Source organism: Rhinolophus hipposideros (genome assembly GCF_964194185.1).
Source record: "Rhinolophus hipposideros genome assembly, chromosome: 6".
In the NCBI taxonomy this organism is placed as follows: Eukaryota; Metazoa; Chordata; class Mammalia; order Chiroptera; family Rhinolophidae; genus Rhinolophus; species Rhinolophus hipposideros.
Genome location: NC_138052.1, coordinates 97,655,879 through 97,671,718, shown reverse-complemented (window position 1 = coordinate 97,671,718; position 15,840 = coordinate 97,655,879). Strand labels below are relative to the sequence as shown.

General features: G+C 44.2%; 1 protein-coding gene across 1 annotated transcript in view; it reads left to right on the top strand.

Moving 5' to 3' along the window:
- Window positions 1-13,743, top strand: part of ASB18 (ankyrin repeat and SOCS box containing 18) — a gene marked incomplete at its 5' end in the record, with an annotated part of 56,485 nt that extends 42,742 nt beyond the window's left edge. Inside the window, 2 exon segments of the mRNA XM_081051927.1 lie at window positions 11,544-11,657; window positions 12,421-13,743. Of these exon segments, the coding sequence (XP_080908053.1) occupies window positions 11,544-11,657; window positions 12,421-12,606 (300 nt within the window). The 3' untranslated portion in view covers window positions 12,607-13,743.
- Between the last annotated feature and the right edge of the window lie 2,097 nt (window positions 13,744-15,840).

Here is a 15,840-nt window from a genome sequence, read left to right as displayed (position 1 = left end):
AGGGATAGCCTGAGGAAGGCCTGGGGAAGCAAGCACCACCTAGGAGACCATCTACATGTAACCAGACTAGATCTGGGGGGTCCAGTACGAACCCTCACTTAACAGCGTGGTTTTCTCCCATCACAGGAGAATGATTGAAATCAGAGACTGCTGTGCTCTAGGAAATGGCGTGTTAATGGCGGCTGGTGTAAGTCAGACATTTCAACATGTCAAGAGCACACTGTGTAGGGAGCAGCCAAGGCTGGACGAGGCAGGGGCGGGAAGATGCGTGCCTGCCTGGCTCTCCCTCTGCAGCTCAGTCTCCTGTGTCCACTCTGTCTCCCTCTTCCTCTAAAGCCCACTTAAGGCTGACTTTGTGACAGTAGTGGATTGGGGGAAAAACAAATTTGGGGTAGAGAGGGAATTCGTACAATAGGAATATGATTACCAATTTTAAAAGGTCTTCTGTTCCAGCCTTTGTACTAAAATATCTGCAAAGACAATAGGAGGGGAGAAAAGGAGGAAGGGAGGAAGGGAGAGAGGAAGGGAAAGAGAGAAAACAAATCCACAGCACCAAGAACAGGTGACCTCATGTCTGAGTCTGGAAGAGCCAGGCTCCTCTGCTCAGGGCCCTAAGTTTTAAGGCAACCAGGCAGACATTACAAAGAAATGTTTTGAGTCAACCAGGCAGCAGGGGGCACTTGTGGAGAGGCACTGCATTCTGGGGGGTGCGGTGAAGTGTAAAGGGGGACAAGGAGGAGCCCGGGTGCAGAGCAGCGAACGTCTGGGAGGAAGGTCAGAGGAAAAGGCATCCTGGCAGAGCGCAGGTCCCCGGGGTGAATGTACAAACTGGAAACACACCCTCCAGCCTTCCTGCACTTCACCTGCCCCTCCACATTCTCGCCAGTCGGCAGAGAATGGGACCATGGACTCCCCCTTACGTGTTGACAAACCTCGTGTCTGGATCTCCCCTTAATCAAAGATGATTAAAGAGAAAAATAAATGGGTTTATGAGGGAGGAAAGGGGCAGAAAAAGAAAATAGGACAGCATCCAGAAAATGGGAAGTCTGTACTTCTCATCAAAAGATCCGGAAGAAAATCTGAGAAATTGTGTGCTGTGTGTGCCATCCTCTATGGAGTACAACAAGACATAGTCTTTAAGTCCCTAAAACAGCACAGGTTATGATGAGGAGTCACTAGAATGACATGAAAGGGAAAATGGAGTAGATAAATTTAGACGAAGAAAGCAAGAGCACTGGGTAGAACAGATCACACAATCAAGGAAGTGAAAGACAGAACTGATTCATAAGAAAAAGAATCAACTCAGTGACAGAAACAAGGGGGCTGCACCGTTTGCCTGTGTGTCCTCACATCTGTCCTGCTGTCCCTGTGTCCCGAGGGCGTGGGCCAGTGCAATTCTCACCTTCAAGCTAACACAGTCCCGTATCAGCTGGCTTCTGGCTGGGCTCAGCCAAGGGAGACACCATGTGGAACTGAATGTGGCGGGAAAAGAAGCCAAAGTATCTCGCCTCCTCTTCCTCTGTCTCGAGTAGCTTCCTCGGCAGCACCTGCATCTCCATGGCTCCAACACCCCCATATGGCCTCTCTTCATAGTCACGGCCCCCTCAGGGCAGCCCCTGATGTGGTTCCAGCCTCCCTCATACCTCACGTAACAAGAAGCACAGAGGAAGAGCAGGCTTCCGCACTGGCTGTTCCTGTGTCTCAGTGACGTCATCACGGACCCATATGCTTTCCAGCCTCAGTGACTCAGCTTTGCCCTCAAAATGGCTCCACTCTTGGTCAAGGGTGGAAATAAGAGCGTGGCTTCCTGGAAGGCAAGTGAAGAACGTATCAAAGTGGAGCCCATGATTAACTGTGTCACATGTAGCTGATAGCACCCAGGTGAGGAAGAGTGCTGACCACTGGATGTAGCCAGATCGTTGTGCTCTGGGAAAGGGCAGTTTGGCGAGACTGTACTGTAAATGATGGATGTTCTCCAACTGACAAAGGGATGATGGGAAAGTCTGTCTCAGGAATGGGAAACTCAATCTACAGATTCTCTCACTCTCTCCACCTCCTAAATAGCTCTCACACTCTCTCCTTTTCCCACCCTGACTGCTACCTGCTGAGTGTAGGCCACCACCATCTATCCCCTAAATTGCAGACACATTCTCCTAACTGGGCTCTCTGACTCCAAAATGGTGCCTGGAAGCTATTCTCAACCTTGCAGCCATGGCGATATTTCTAAAATTAAAACCGGACCCTGTCACTCATCCATCCATAACCTCTCAAGGTCTCCCTGTGCCCTCAAGATAAAGTCCAGCCTTGTGGTCACGGCAGACAACACTCTTCATGATCTGACACTGCTTTCCTCTCCAGTCTCAGATCTCACTCCAACTCATGTCAAATTCCATGCCCTCACCAACAGGTTTTGGTCCTTCACACCTTCTAAGTTTGGTCAATGTTTTCTCCACCTAGAACACTCTTGTCCTCAGAACTCTCCATACCTTGTAACTCCTATGCCATACTCAGGACTTAGCTTGAATATCACTTCTTCCAGAAATCTTTCCCTGACCAACTCACCACCCCATTGTAAACCCAGGTCTGAGTTAGATGCCATTTCTAGCACCTTGTGATTCCCCCAGCACAGGACCATGGCACCTTTATATTATTATTCATGTTTGGGACCATATTGTTGGGACTGTAAAATTCTCTGAAGGTGGGGTTTGGCACCACATCACACAGACCTAACACAATTCCTTCTAGTAGGAGCTCGGTAAATATCTATCCACATCACACAGACCTAACACAATTCCTGGTTTCTAGTAGGAGCTTGGTAAATATCTATCCACATCACACAGACCTAACACAATTCCTGGTTTCTAGTAGGAGCTTGGTAAATATCTATCCACATCACACAGACCTAACACAATTCCTGGCTTCTAGTAGGAGCTTGGTAAATATCTATCCACATCACACAGACCTAACACAATTCCTTCTAGTAGGAGCTCGGTAAATATCTATGGAGTGAATGCTTAATGGACAGGTGGTGAGTGTACAACCCAGTTAACATAGAAACAACTTAAATAATTGTAAGTCATGTTGTAAAACTAAATGCAAACACCAAAATTAATTCCAAAGGAGATATAAACAAAATATGATTTTGTAATAATCATGATCTGGAACCAAAACGCTACATGTTATTAAGGAGGGAAAGGAATTGGTTAAGAGAGAGGTGAAAGAAGGGATGAATGGCACATCTAGAACACAAAAGATACTATTTAGATATTTAGATAAATATAGGTTAATTTTTATTTTTAAAGTAACCACTAGTAGAATTTTAAAATACATACTTTCAAAATATAAAAGATAAATACAAACCTGTATAATAGAAATCAGACAACAAAGGAAACAAGAGGTGTAAAAAATTATAAAGAATAAAATGAGATGGAAGGAGGACTAAATAAATTATTTATAATAATAAATATAAATTTCTTAAACTACCCTATTGCCAGTACAGAGACTCTGAAACACTTTAAAACAGAAGGTTAAAATCAAAGAGTGAGCAGAGATAATTGTAACGAAAACAAACTAAAAAAACAAAAAGGTATATTTTGATATCAATATACAACATAGAAGAATTCTGGGGAAATACACAAAATGCAGGGAAGAAGAGATTCCTATGATACTGATAAAGGATACAGTCCATAATGAAGAGATAACTATTATAAACCTTACGTGCCAAAAAAAGATTATGTTAAAATGAAGAAACTGACTGAAAAAGTAATAATTCTAGGTGATTTTTAATTCATATCTCAGTCTTTTACAAATCAAGTGGGCAAAATCAAGTGTAGAAGCTGTAAATCATAAATGTGACAAATGCATGTTGAACTTTGAAACCAGCAAACAGTACAACTTCTAAGACTCCGAAAGCAAACATTGTTTAAAGCTATATTACAACACACTAGAAAATTAATAGCAAAAAGTTCATTTGAAAAAATAACTTAACCTTTCGAAAATTGCATAGCACATTCCCAAATGACCACTGCATCAATAGTTATTTAATTGCACACTATTCTAAAAAGAAAGACAGGGAGAACACTGTACCTCAAAACTGATGGCAATGACCATACGTCTGTTCAAAGGAAAATCCACACCATTTAAAAAGTTGCTTTTATGATGACTTGAGGGGGGGAAAATGTTACTAAATCAACTGAGCAGTCAATCCAAGGAGTGCGAAAGAGAAACAGAGAAAGGTATCAATAACAATGAAGGCAAAAACTTATGGATTAGAATATTTTAAAAGAAAACTGATTTTTAAAAATCCAGTAGCTAGGGAGATCCAAGATGCCGGAATAGATAAACACCGTGCCTGTTTCCTTCCGTGAACACATTAAAATTACAACTAAATTATAGAACGGTCAACCTGGAGAGCCATCTGAAATCTAGCCAAACAGGAGTCCTATAACTATAAAGAAGAAGCCACGACGAGACTGGTAGGAGGGACAGAGATACGGAACGGGTCCCACATCTGCATATAGTGGTTGAGAATCAGGAGGGACATCACAGCTGTGGAGCTTCCCCCTGGAGGAGCGAGGGACCCCAAGCCCCACACTAAGCCCCCCAGCCCGGAGTACTGGTGCCGGGAAGAGGAGCTCCCACTACAAATGGCTGTGAAAAACAGTGGAGAGTCCGAGCATCCGGGTGGGACAGAAGGCAGCGGGAAACCCAGACGTCTTTTAAACGGCCTGCACACAGACTCATTTGCTTTCAGGCACTGACCTTGTACTCCAGTGGAGGGATGGTGACTCGTGGGGGTGCTGGACACGTAGTGGGGGCAGACTGAGGTATGCGGCTCCAGGCGAGAGCTGGTAGACAATTGGCATTTTCCCTGTGAGGAAGTCCTCCTCCCATGCAGCCGTCAGGTGGGCACCATCTTCGCTGTGTTGAGCCCAACCCCCACACTGATGTCCAAACCTGAATCTGATTGGTCTAGTGAACTCTGCAGCCCCACCCTGCTAACTCACTGGGATCCTGCCCCACTCAATTGCCGTAGGGCTGGAGGCACTTTCTCCAAGAGCAGCCAGCCCAGCTGCATCCACTCTTTCTTGGAAAACTATCAGTCCTACACACCCACGTGTGCTCTGAGACTTGCTGAGTAGCTCCAGGCTCAGCACTGGCACCACACCAGAGTCCACATTAACCTGGTGACCACAATTCTTCCCACTCTAGTGACTCCCTGAGTCCCTGAGACCCTGCCTCACCCAACTTGCTTATTGTACGAGGCTCTATCAGTGGCTGAACCTTAAGAGAGCCGGCAGGTGGCCACAGGCCCTAGGGTATCCTGGCTTTTTGTGGAGCTACCACAGGCCCAGTACTGGTGGTAGACGTCCTCGGTTCTCAGTGTGGCCTCTCCCACCCACCTTCAGATTTAGCACAGGCAGCAAACAACTGAAGTTCACTGTAGCTTTTACCAGGTAGTCCTTGGCTGGTCACAGACAAAGAGTGACCTGGGCCTGCACCAGAACCCCTCCCAAGAGGCCTGAGAATGAACATACTTAGAGATTGGCTTCAGAATACAGCAGAGCACCATCCAATTACTCCCACAAATGGCACATACAAAGGGCAGTCTTAACAGGCACCAGAGCCCACTGGGACAAATCCCACTCAGTGGGGTAAGCCCCCTTCACAGCAGCCCATAAGCTGTGGACATGGCCACACCCCTGAGGGTCAATCCCACCCATGATGTACCAATACCAATCAAAGCTCAACTATAATAGGAGGGCACACACAACCCACACAAGGGACACTCCTGGAGCACCCGGAGCAGGTGACCGCGGAGACTGCCAGAGCCCCACCGGGCACCTACTACATAAGGCCACTGGACCAAGACTGGGAGACATAGCAGATCTACCTAATGTATAGAAACAAACACAGAGAGGCAGCCAAAATGAGTAAACAAAAAAACGCAACCCAAATGAAAGAAGAGTAGAAAACTCCAGAAAAAGAACCAAACAAAATGGAGGCAAGCAACCTACCAGATACAGGGTGCAAAACAATGGTTATAAGAATGCTCAAGGAACTTAATGGGAACTAAGGAACTAAAGGAACTAAGAACTAAAGAACTAAGGAACGTAGTGAGAACTTCAACAGAGAGGTAGCAAGCATAAAAAAAGACATAGAAACCATAAAAAAGAACAGTCAGAAGTGAAGATACTATAACTGCAATGAAGAATGAACTGGAAGGAATCACCAGCAGACTAGATGAAGTAAAGGATCTAATCAGCAATTAGGAAGAGAAGGTAGCAGAAAACACCCAATCACAACAGCAAAAAGAAAAAAGAACCCAAAACAATGAGGATAGTTTAAGGGGCCCCTGGGCCAACATCAAAAGTGTAACAACATTGCCATTATGGGGGTACCAGAAGGAGAAGAGAGAAAGCAAGGGATTGAAAACGTATCTGAAGAAATAATGACTGAAAACTTTTGTAACCTGGCAAAGGAAATAAACATACAGGTCCACGAAGCACAGAGAGTCCCAAACAGGATGAACCCAAACAGGCCCACACCAAGACACATTATAATTAGAATGGCAAAGGTTAAACACACAGAGAGAATCCTGAAAGCAGCAAGAGAAAGGCAACTGATAACTTATAAGGGAGCCCCCACAAGATTGTCAGCTGATTTCTCAACAGAAACTTTGCAGACCAGAAGGAATTGGCACAAAATATTCAACGTGATGAAAAACAAGGACCTACAACCAGGATTACTCTACCCAGCAAGGCTATCATTTAAAAACAAAGGACAGATAAAGAGCTTCCCAGACAAGAAAAAGCTAAAGGACTTCCTCACCACCAAACTAGTATTACAAGGAAGGTTACAGGAACTTCTTTAAGATGGAAAAACAAAACTCAAAATTATAAATAATAAAATGTCAATAACTACATCTCTATCAACAATTACTTTCAATGTAAGTTAATTAAAAAACATAGGATGGCTGAATGGATAAGAAAACAAAACCCTTACATATGATGCCTAGAAGAGACTCACTTCAAATTAAAAGACACACACAGAAAGTAAAGGAATGGAAAAGATATTTCATGGAAATGGAAATGGAAAAAAAAAATCTGTAGCAGCAATACTCACATCAGACAAAATAGACTTTAAAAAAAAGGCTATAACAAGAGACAAAGAAGGATCCAATAATCGTACTTCTGGGTCTTTATCCAAAGAAATCCAAAATGCTACTTCAAGAGGATTTGTGCACCCATATGTTCATTGCAGCATTGTTTACAATGGCCAAGATGTGGAGGCAGCCTGGGTGTCCACTGATGGAAGGATGGATAAAGAGAATTGGTACATATATTCAATGGAATATTGCTTGGCTTTGGAAGGAAATGGGTTCTTGCCATCTGCGGTGGCATGGATGGACCTGGTGGGTACTGTGCTGAGTGGAGTGTCAGGCAGAGACAGATACAATGTGATTTCGCTTATATGTGGAATCTAAAGAACAAAATTAACAAACTCATAAATACAGAAAACATTTTGATGGTTGCCAGATGGGTAGGTGGGTGAAAAAGGGGAAGGGATTAAGAAGTCCAAGTTGGTTGTTACAAAGTAGTTATGGGGATGTAGGATTCATCATAAATAATGTAGTCAATAATATTGTAATAGATGTATGGTGTCAGATGGGTACTAGATTTATTGGGGTGATAGATGGTTTTGGGGGCAGAGTGAAAAAGGTAAATGGATTAAGAAGTACAGATTGGTAGTTACAAAACAATCATGGAGATATAAGGTAAACATAAAGAATATAGTCAGTAATATGGTAACAACTATGTATAGTTCCAGGTGGGTACTAGACTAGTCAGGGGGATCATTTCTTAAATTATATAAATGTCTAACCACTATGCTGTCCACCTGAAAATAATATAAAATAATATGGAATGTCAACTATAATTGAAACTTTAAAAAGGAGTGGGAAAGGTGAAGGGTAATAAGTGGTCCAAATTTCAGGTATAAAACAATAGGTCATGGGGATGTAATGTACAGAATGGGGAATATAGTCAATAATATTGTGACAGCATGGAACAGTGTCAGATGGTTGCTGGACTTACCATGGTGATCACTTCTTTAGGTATACACATGTTGAATAACTATGGTGTACCCCTGCAACTAATATAATATTGGATGTTAACTATATTTTTAATAAAAAGCTTTTTTAAAAATCCAGTAGCTGATTTCTTGAAACAAAAAACAATGAGATGAAATTCCAACAAGACTAAACCAGAAAAAACATTGAAAATACAAGTACAGTTAATTTCAAATGAGAAAAGGTGTTTATTCCTAAATATGGTGAAGATATCAGAGACAGATGGACACACCTATGAGGCCACTGGCCTCCATCTTGCTGGGTTTGGCCAGTACAGTCTCCCAGGAACAGGAGGGAAAAAGAGAGTGAGGTCAGAGGATGTATTTGCTTGGTCTCCGCCCCCTGCTTCAGGCTGGCTGTGTGTACCCCACCAAGAATCACTGTCTCCCGTAAGATAGCCCACCCCACCCCACTCTCCACCCTCAGGCCCAGGAGTCGAAATAGCACTGTTACCAACTCTACAATAAGGCACTACCCCTTGGAGTACACCTGGCTAAACAGCCCTGCATCAGTAAACCTTCCTGAAATAATCCTGAATCAAATATGTCATCTGCTTCATTCTGGAACCCTGACTGACACATAGGCAATGCTAAGTTTCTTTGAAATGAAGATTGTTTTCCAGGAGAATATGGATTAATGAAATTGATTCAAGAAGAGTTCAAAACAAAATATGCCGGTAACCAAAGAAGAAATTGAAAATATCAAATTATTACCTGCCATTAAAAGACAGCTGTAGACAATGTCAATGCAAGATCAGTCATGCCTTCTTAATTCCAATAATTACCTACTTTTTAAAATCTTCTGCAGTATTAAAAAGATAGAACTTTCCTCAGATAGTTCTACTAAAGTTAACATAAAGTGATATTAAAACCTGAAAAAATAGCTCAAAAAGCCTAAAACTATAAACTAAGTTCAGTTATTAAACATGATGCAAAATCTTAGTAAATTGAACCTGCCATTATATTTAGCCAAATAGAGTCTGCTTTGTGAGGGCAAGAATGGGTCAATGTTGGAAAATCTTTTTGTACTAACTTAGTTTAAAAAAGGCAAAAAATAAAATTAAATCCTGAAATGTGTAGTAATCTAGGAATAGAAAGATATTTCCTTAACTTAGAACAGACTATCTATTTGAAACTAATATCCAAGATTATATTTATGGTGAAACATTTGAAACCATCCTATAAAACTTAGGGATAAGATGATGGTGCCTGCTATCAACACTGTTGTTTTACATTGAACTTTAAAGCTCTAGCCAATGTAAGAAGTCAAGAAAAATAAATAAGAAATAACTAGTATTGAGGAGGAGAAAATATCATTACTTGCCAAAATGATTGTCTACCTGAAAAATAAACTTAATAAATAACGTGTACTTACAAATCAATGAAAAAAAAATGGAAACACTATAGAGAATGTGAGCAAAAGACATCATGTAGCAATTCACAAAAGAAGACAAATGGTCAACCAAAACAAAAGCAAATATTCTATATTGCACCTATCAAATTAAACAACAAGATGGTTTGGGTAGGGAGAAAGAGGCACTCTCATACTCAATTCTTCAAAAAGTGTACCAGTTACACACTCGTGATTTGACACTATGTCTTAAAAACTTTAAATGTACATACCCTTTGACTCTGCATTTCTACTTCTAGGAATTCAATGTAAGCCAGGGATGGAATTATCTTATTACCTAAGAATGGTTGGGGACAGAAAGAGATAGCAGCGTGTTCAAGGGTGTTCATTGTACATAGCTAATTTACTAAATACCTTATGATCCATTCATACAATAAAATATTAGATGGCCACTAACACGATTTGTAATTTCTGTTCACAATCTATTTTGAGGGGACAAAAATCAAGTTTCAAAAATATGCAAAGTATTATCCCATTTCTGTTACATATATGAATATTTTGTCTAACTGCATAAAACATTATTATACACAAAATGTTAATAGGGTTTATTTCTGAACAAAGAAATATGAATTTTTTAAATTTGGGGTTTTTTCCTGCATTTTAGAGGGATTGTAGATGTGAAAGAATCTGGGGAAGTTATAAAGGGAGCAAACATACTGAGTGATTTAAATACCTTTTTCGATTTGTGTTCAGGGAGCCCCAGTGACATGGTGTAGGCTGGGCTTAGCTGTAGGTTCGGACTCTTACCTGCTGTACGTATTTGGTGCCTGGTCTTCGAAAAACTGCTTAAACTCAATGTGCTCAACCAAAAAATATGAAGAACAATTTTACAACACTCAGTAAATCTTAAACCTCAGAAATAGAGAACTGTGAAGTTGCCCTGTCCCTCCCCAAAATCAAAAGTGACTTGATCAAGCTTCCACGCCCAACTGCTCATTTACAGAAAGCCAAGGGAGAGCAGCGTGTTCAAAACACCCCACAGGGATACAATCCGCAAAATCCCAACAGTGAGAAACTCTACAGGACAAATACCTAGTTTCTTCAACAAATAACTCATGTGAAACACGAGAGATCTAAAAATACATCATACCAACTAATCTCACTTATGTCGATTCTTATTCAAAGAAACAAATTATGTTTTAATATAATGGCATTTAAGAGAAATTTGTGAATTTAAACAGTGGCTAGATATTACGTGACACTGAGAAACTATTACAGTGATGTTGTGTTTGTGTTTCTTCTAAGGGGTCCTTTAAGAGACACACTGAAATATTTACAGATGAAATGATAGAATACATTGAATTTGCTTTAAAATAATATTAGAGGGGCTGAGAGTGTGGATGGAGCAGGTTGGCCATGGGTTGATGGTGGGTACATGGGGGTTTATCATACTATTGGGTCTAGTTTTGTGTGCAAATTTCTCCTTAACAACAACAAAAGCATTTATTTTCAAAAAGCAAAGTGTTCCCATCTTTATGATGAAGCTGATGGATTTGAATTCTAAATTTGCAAAGAAAAGAGGAATCCTTTGACAGTCGGGACTGTGAAAATAAAACGGAAAGGCCGAGTTAAGAGGAAACCCAACAGCAGAGCACTTCTTCTCCCCCAATGTCCTATTAGAAAATTGGGGTGAGAAGTTGGGAACACCGTCCTCGGGCCAGACGTCCGTCCTGTGGGCAGCACCTCATGTCTACCTCTGGGCAGCTCTCCAGAGCCATTAGGATAGCCCCCTGGGAAGCCCTTTGCCCAGACTTTTCTTGGTGATAGGACAGGTCCCCTTGACCAGTGCTGTCTGTGCTTATCTGTGACCCACCTCATGTGGCCCTACAACAATCCCACTGTACTATTCCTGTGATTGCCACTGTTCCCTGTGTCAGGGAGGTCACACAGCCAGGAAGTGGCAGAAGTGGGGATCCAAACACACCTCCATATCTCCCCACCCTGTCCCCACTTAGACCCCAAACCCAGTCAACCTAAACTTGGTCTCCCCATGTCTGACCAGGTGCTGAAAACCTGCGCGGCAGCCCCTGCGGTCATTGAGGTCCTTTTCAACTCTTACCCTCAGCTCTGCGTGTCGGAATCCTGGAAGGAGGTGATTCCAGAAGAAGTATTTCAGGTAAGGGGGCTGCCCTTCCTTCCCCCGTGAGTGCAGAATTGTCTGTTTCTGCTCACCCAGCGTGAGGCGTTCTGCGCTAATATCCACGTGAAAATAAGCATCTGAAGAAGGAACAAGAAAGGGCCATTAGGGGCGTGTTTGAGGATTTCGGTTTTTCTCCTGGAGGCTCAGTAATCACACAGCTCAGAGCCTATAGTATATATAGTTGGGGTGCTTTTGGCTGCAAGGAGCAGAAACCGACCCAGGCTGACGTGAGGAATGGCAGGGCTGGAGGACCCAGTGTCCACAGCAGGGTTGGCAATGGGGCCTCCTGGATCCACAGGTTGTGGCTCCCGTGTGTCAGATATGACCGAGGCCCTGTGGGCACGACTGCCATACCCAACGAGGTCTATAGATGACTCCGTTAAGAAAGAGTGAAAGCATTTTTTTCCAGAAGCCTCTAGAAAATTCCTCTTCATATTTCATTGACTGGAGCCCTGGGCACATTGCTGATCAGCAACTGTGCAAAGAAGCAGGCAGAGCAGAATTGAAGGAGATGACGTGTGTTTTCTGAAATCTGCCAAGACAGAGTTCCCTGGGACTCCGCAGGAAAGTGTGCAGACCCTCCTACTGGAGGACCCTTCATGCTAAGGGGAGCTTCTCCCTTTCATGTGGCTTCCAGCTGTCGGTGGCCTGGAAAGGGCCTGCTGTGACTTCCGGCTAGGAGAAGAATGAGTGTGGGTGCCACGTGCACCAGCTGATGCCCGCCTGCCTTCCTTTCCAGATGCACCGGCCTTTCTACCAGTCTCTCTTTGCTGTGGCCCATCGCCCCCGCTGTCTGCAGCATCTCTGCCGCTGTGCCATTCGCAAATGGTTTGGCAAAAAGTGCTTTCACCTGGTCCCTCTGTTACCTTTGCTGAAGTCCCTGCAAAATTATCTCCTGTTGGAGCCAGAGGGTGTTTTGCACTGAAAACCAGAGCATTTGGACTAAGAGTCTTGGCCTCGTCTTCGCCCTTCCGCGGCGGATAGGTGGTGAGAGCGCCCTAGATGGGGACAGACAGACCCGGCTGGACCTCCCACTCCCCCGGGTAGATGCGCAGACCTACCTGAGCTTCTGGGTCACGAGGGGATGGAATTGGTAATAAGAGGCCTTTCCGCCTCTCACGCTTGTTTGTGAGGATGAGAATTGTGAATATCACAGTACTTGTATCAGAAAGTACCTGTCCACAGAAGTTGAACTAAAAGGTGCACATATTTTTCCAAGATTTGTTTAGCAGCCTGCAGCCTTCAGACTCTCTGCCTCCTGGGAAATGCCCCACCCCTCCTGGAGCCCAGCTACCTAGAAAGACTGTCCCCAAAACATGACAGATTGAGGGAGGACACTTGCTTCCATAACAAGAGCGCTTTCCCAGGAACCCCACCCCCCTTCCCAGCCAGGGCATCCAGAGCTCCCCAGAAAGACACTGGAAATTTTGATCCTATTTGAGTCTTCTGTCTGACATCCCCACCAAACCCCACCTGGTCCAGCTCTAATGAACAGTCCAGGAAGCCAGACGCAGGGAATAGACACAGGCTGGTCAGGCGGCTGAGAGCTCACCCTGGGCATCCCTAACAAGAAACATGTTCCAAAGGTCTAGGACTGTATTCACCAGGCTTTTATTTTCTGTATCCTGGTGCTTTGACATCTGGGGCCTTGCTGACCCTGGGGGGACTACTCGCCTTCTCCCCCACCCCCCAGGGTTAGCCAATTCCTAGGGATAATAAACAACTTGCCACCAAGCACACTTTTCTAACGCAAGCCAACCAATCCAGATCTCACACCGCCAGCCACCCCTTTATTGGGCGCTCATACCCCAGGCCACTAGCCGCCCCAGGGCCAGGTACCAGACTACTGGGGACAGCCGCTTCGCACCAGAGCCCAGTGAACTCCAGATTAGCTGATCTTAAGCCTGTCTATCTTGCCCCACCTCCCCATAGAAACCACAACAGGCTCTTGCCCACATCCCCCCACCTCCTGGCCAACGCTGGTTCTTCCCTGTGTGGCCCCCATGGCGTGGCATGTCTCTTCTCTTAAGAATGCTGAGTAATAAACTACCTTTTCAATGACAACTGTCTCCTGATCTGTTGGCCTTACTTGAACTCAAGTTTTCTAGTGAATGATATTTTAAAACAAGGACTCTTTATGGTTCTCCTCTGAAGACAAGCAATGGCTCTCCCCCTTTCTTCCCTCCCCCCAGTTTGGACCAGTGCAAGCCGCTTCTGGGATGACCCTCAGGAAAGGCAGGGCATGCTCTCCCACAATCTAGAAGGGAGCTCACAGCCTAGCAAATACTGCAGTATAAGGGGGGGGGGGTGTTTTGTGCGACATGAGTGAAGCCCGCTGTGGGGGTGAGAAGGGGGCCAGGCAAGGGGCCAGCTAAGGTGGGCATCATGAAGGGGGCAGCCAGGCTGAGCCTTGGCAGATGGTCAGATTTCAATACAGTGGATCTGCCAGGGAGTGACAGGATAGCATCCCCGAGAGCCTTCAGCTGACCCCCCAGAGTCACCCTTTGTGACAGACAACTCAGCTGACCTAGAAAAGTCTATGTAAACGCAGCTGCAGCAGCCCTCACACCTCCACCCCAGGAGATGGCTCTCCCAAGCCCCTCCTAACAGACAGTCAGGAGTCACATGTAGCAAAAGGCAAACTGGAGCAAAGGCAGAGGTGGCGTGGGGGCCAAGTACAACTCTTTTAAGACATGTGGACTTTACATTTCTAAAACTCTGATGAATAACGGCCAATTATGAGGTCTCCAAAAACATGTTTTTCTCCAAATTACAGCTTAAAATGACAGCATGATTTTCCCAGTGAGCCCCAGACATCTCCCCAGAGCTGCCTGAAAGTCTGCCGTTGTGGAAAAATTCTCTTTTTTTATTACTTTCACCCCCAAGAATTTTCTTTTAAAATTCAGAGGCTCCTAGGAAGAGCTAATCCATGAAGTTCCTTGGGGATAAACCATTCACTCATCCATTCAGCCATTTGTTCATTCCTTCATCCAATCCTGACGGAGCCTGCTAGAGCCGGAGCCCACTGCGTGGGGCTGAGGACCCCTCATCCAGTCAGGCGCCCCATGGAGCTCATGGTCAAGCGAAGAGAGCAACTTGTCAGCAAGGCTGTTGGAGAGACGTGGGCACCTCAGCGGACGCGTGGACAGGAAGGGCTCTTGCCACCTTCTTTTTGGTTCCATCTCTGCAGTGAATGAGCCCCTGCCTGCCTAGGCCCAAGGCAGGTGGCAGTTTGGATACTTCACAGAGTCCCTCACCATCATGTCATCACTGTGTCCTACAGGCAATCAGGTGACTTCCATGATGAATACACCCTGTACCCTCCCCAGCCCATCAGTATAACATGACATGTATCCATACCTCCAGTCTAGCACTCTTGGGCAACATGGACCCATACACAACAGAAACATGGCAACGAACTGAGCCTCGAAGATTTCAGGAGCCCTTTACCCTGATCCCAACTCATCAGGAACATGACATCACAGCTGTACCAGGATAAATAGGAAATAAACCGGCACTAGAAATTGGTTCTGAATCACCTGGGTTCTAGCGGCTGTCCACATATACGGAATACTGTTCCGAAACTACGGTCCTGACAATATGGGACAAAAATGGCTAGTGTGCTTGTTTGGGGCTATCTGATCAGCAAATGGGATGGATTTCATTCGTGGGTTTTCAGAAATTAATTACTGCTAGCCTCAGCAATCTTGAGAAATAAGAACAAAGTGGGAGGTATAACGATACCTGACATCAAACTATACTACAGGGCTACAGTAATCAAAACAGCATGGTACTGGCATAAAAACAGCACGGTACTGGCATAGATCAATGGAACATAATAGAGAGCCCAGGAATAAATCCATGCCTGTGTGGTCTTTTAATCTACAATAATGGAAGCAAGAATTTACAGTGGGGTAAAGACAGTCTATTTAATACATGGTGCTGGGAAACCTGGACAGACACATGCAAAAAAATGAAGCTGGACCACCTCCTTACACCACATACAAGAATAAATTCAAAATGGATTTAAGACTTAAATGTAAGATCTGAAACCATAAAACTCCTAGGAGAAAATAGAGGAAGAAAGTTTACAGACATTACCCGGAGTAAGATTTGTACTGATATACCCCCTCGGGCAAGGAAAGTAAGAGAAAAAATA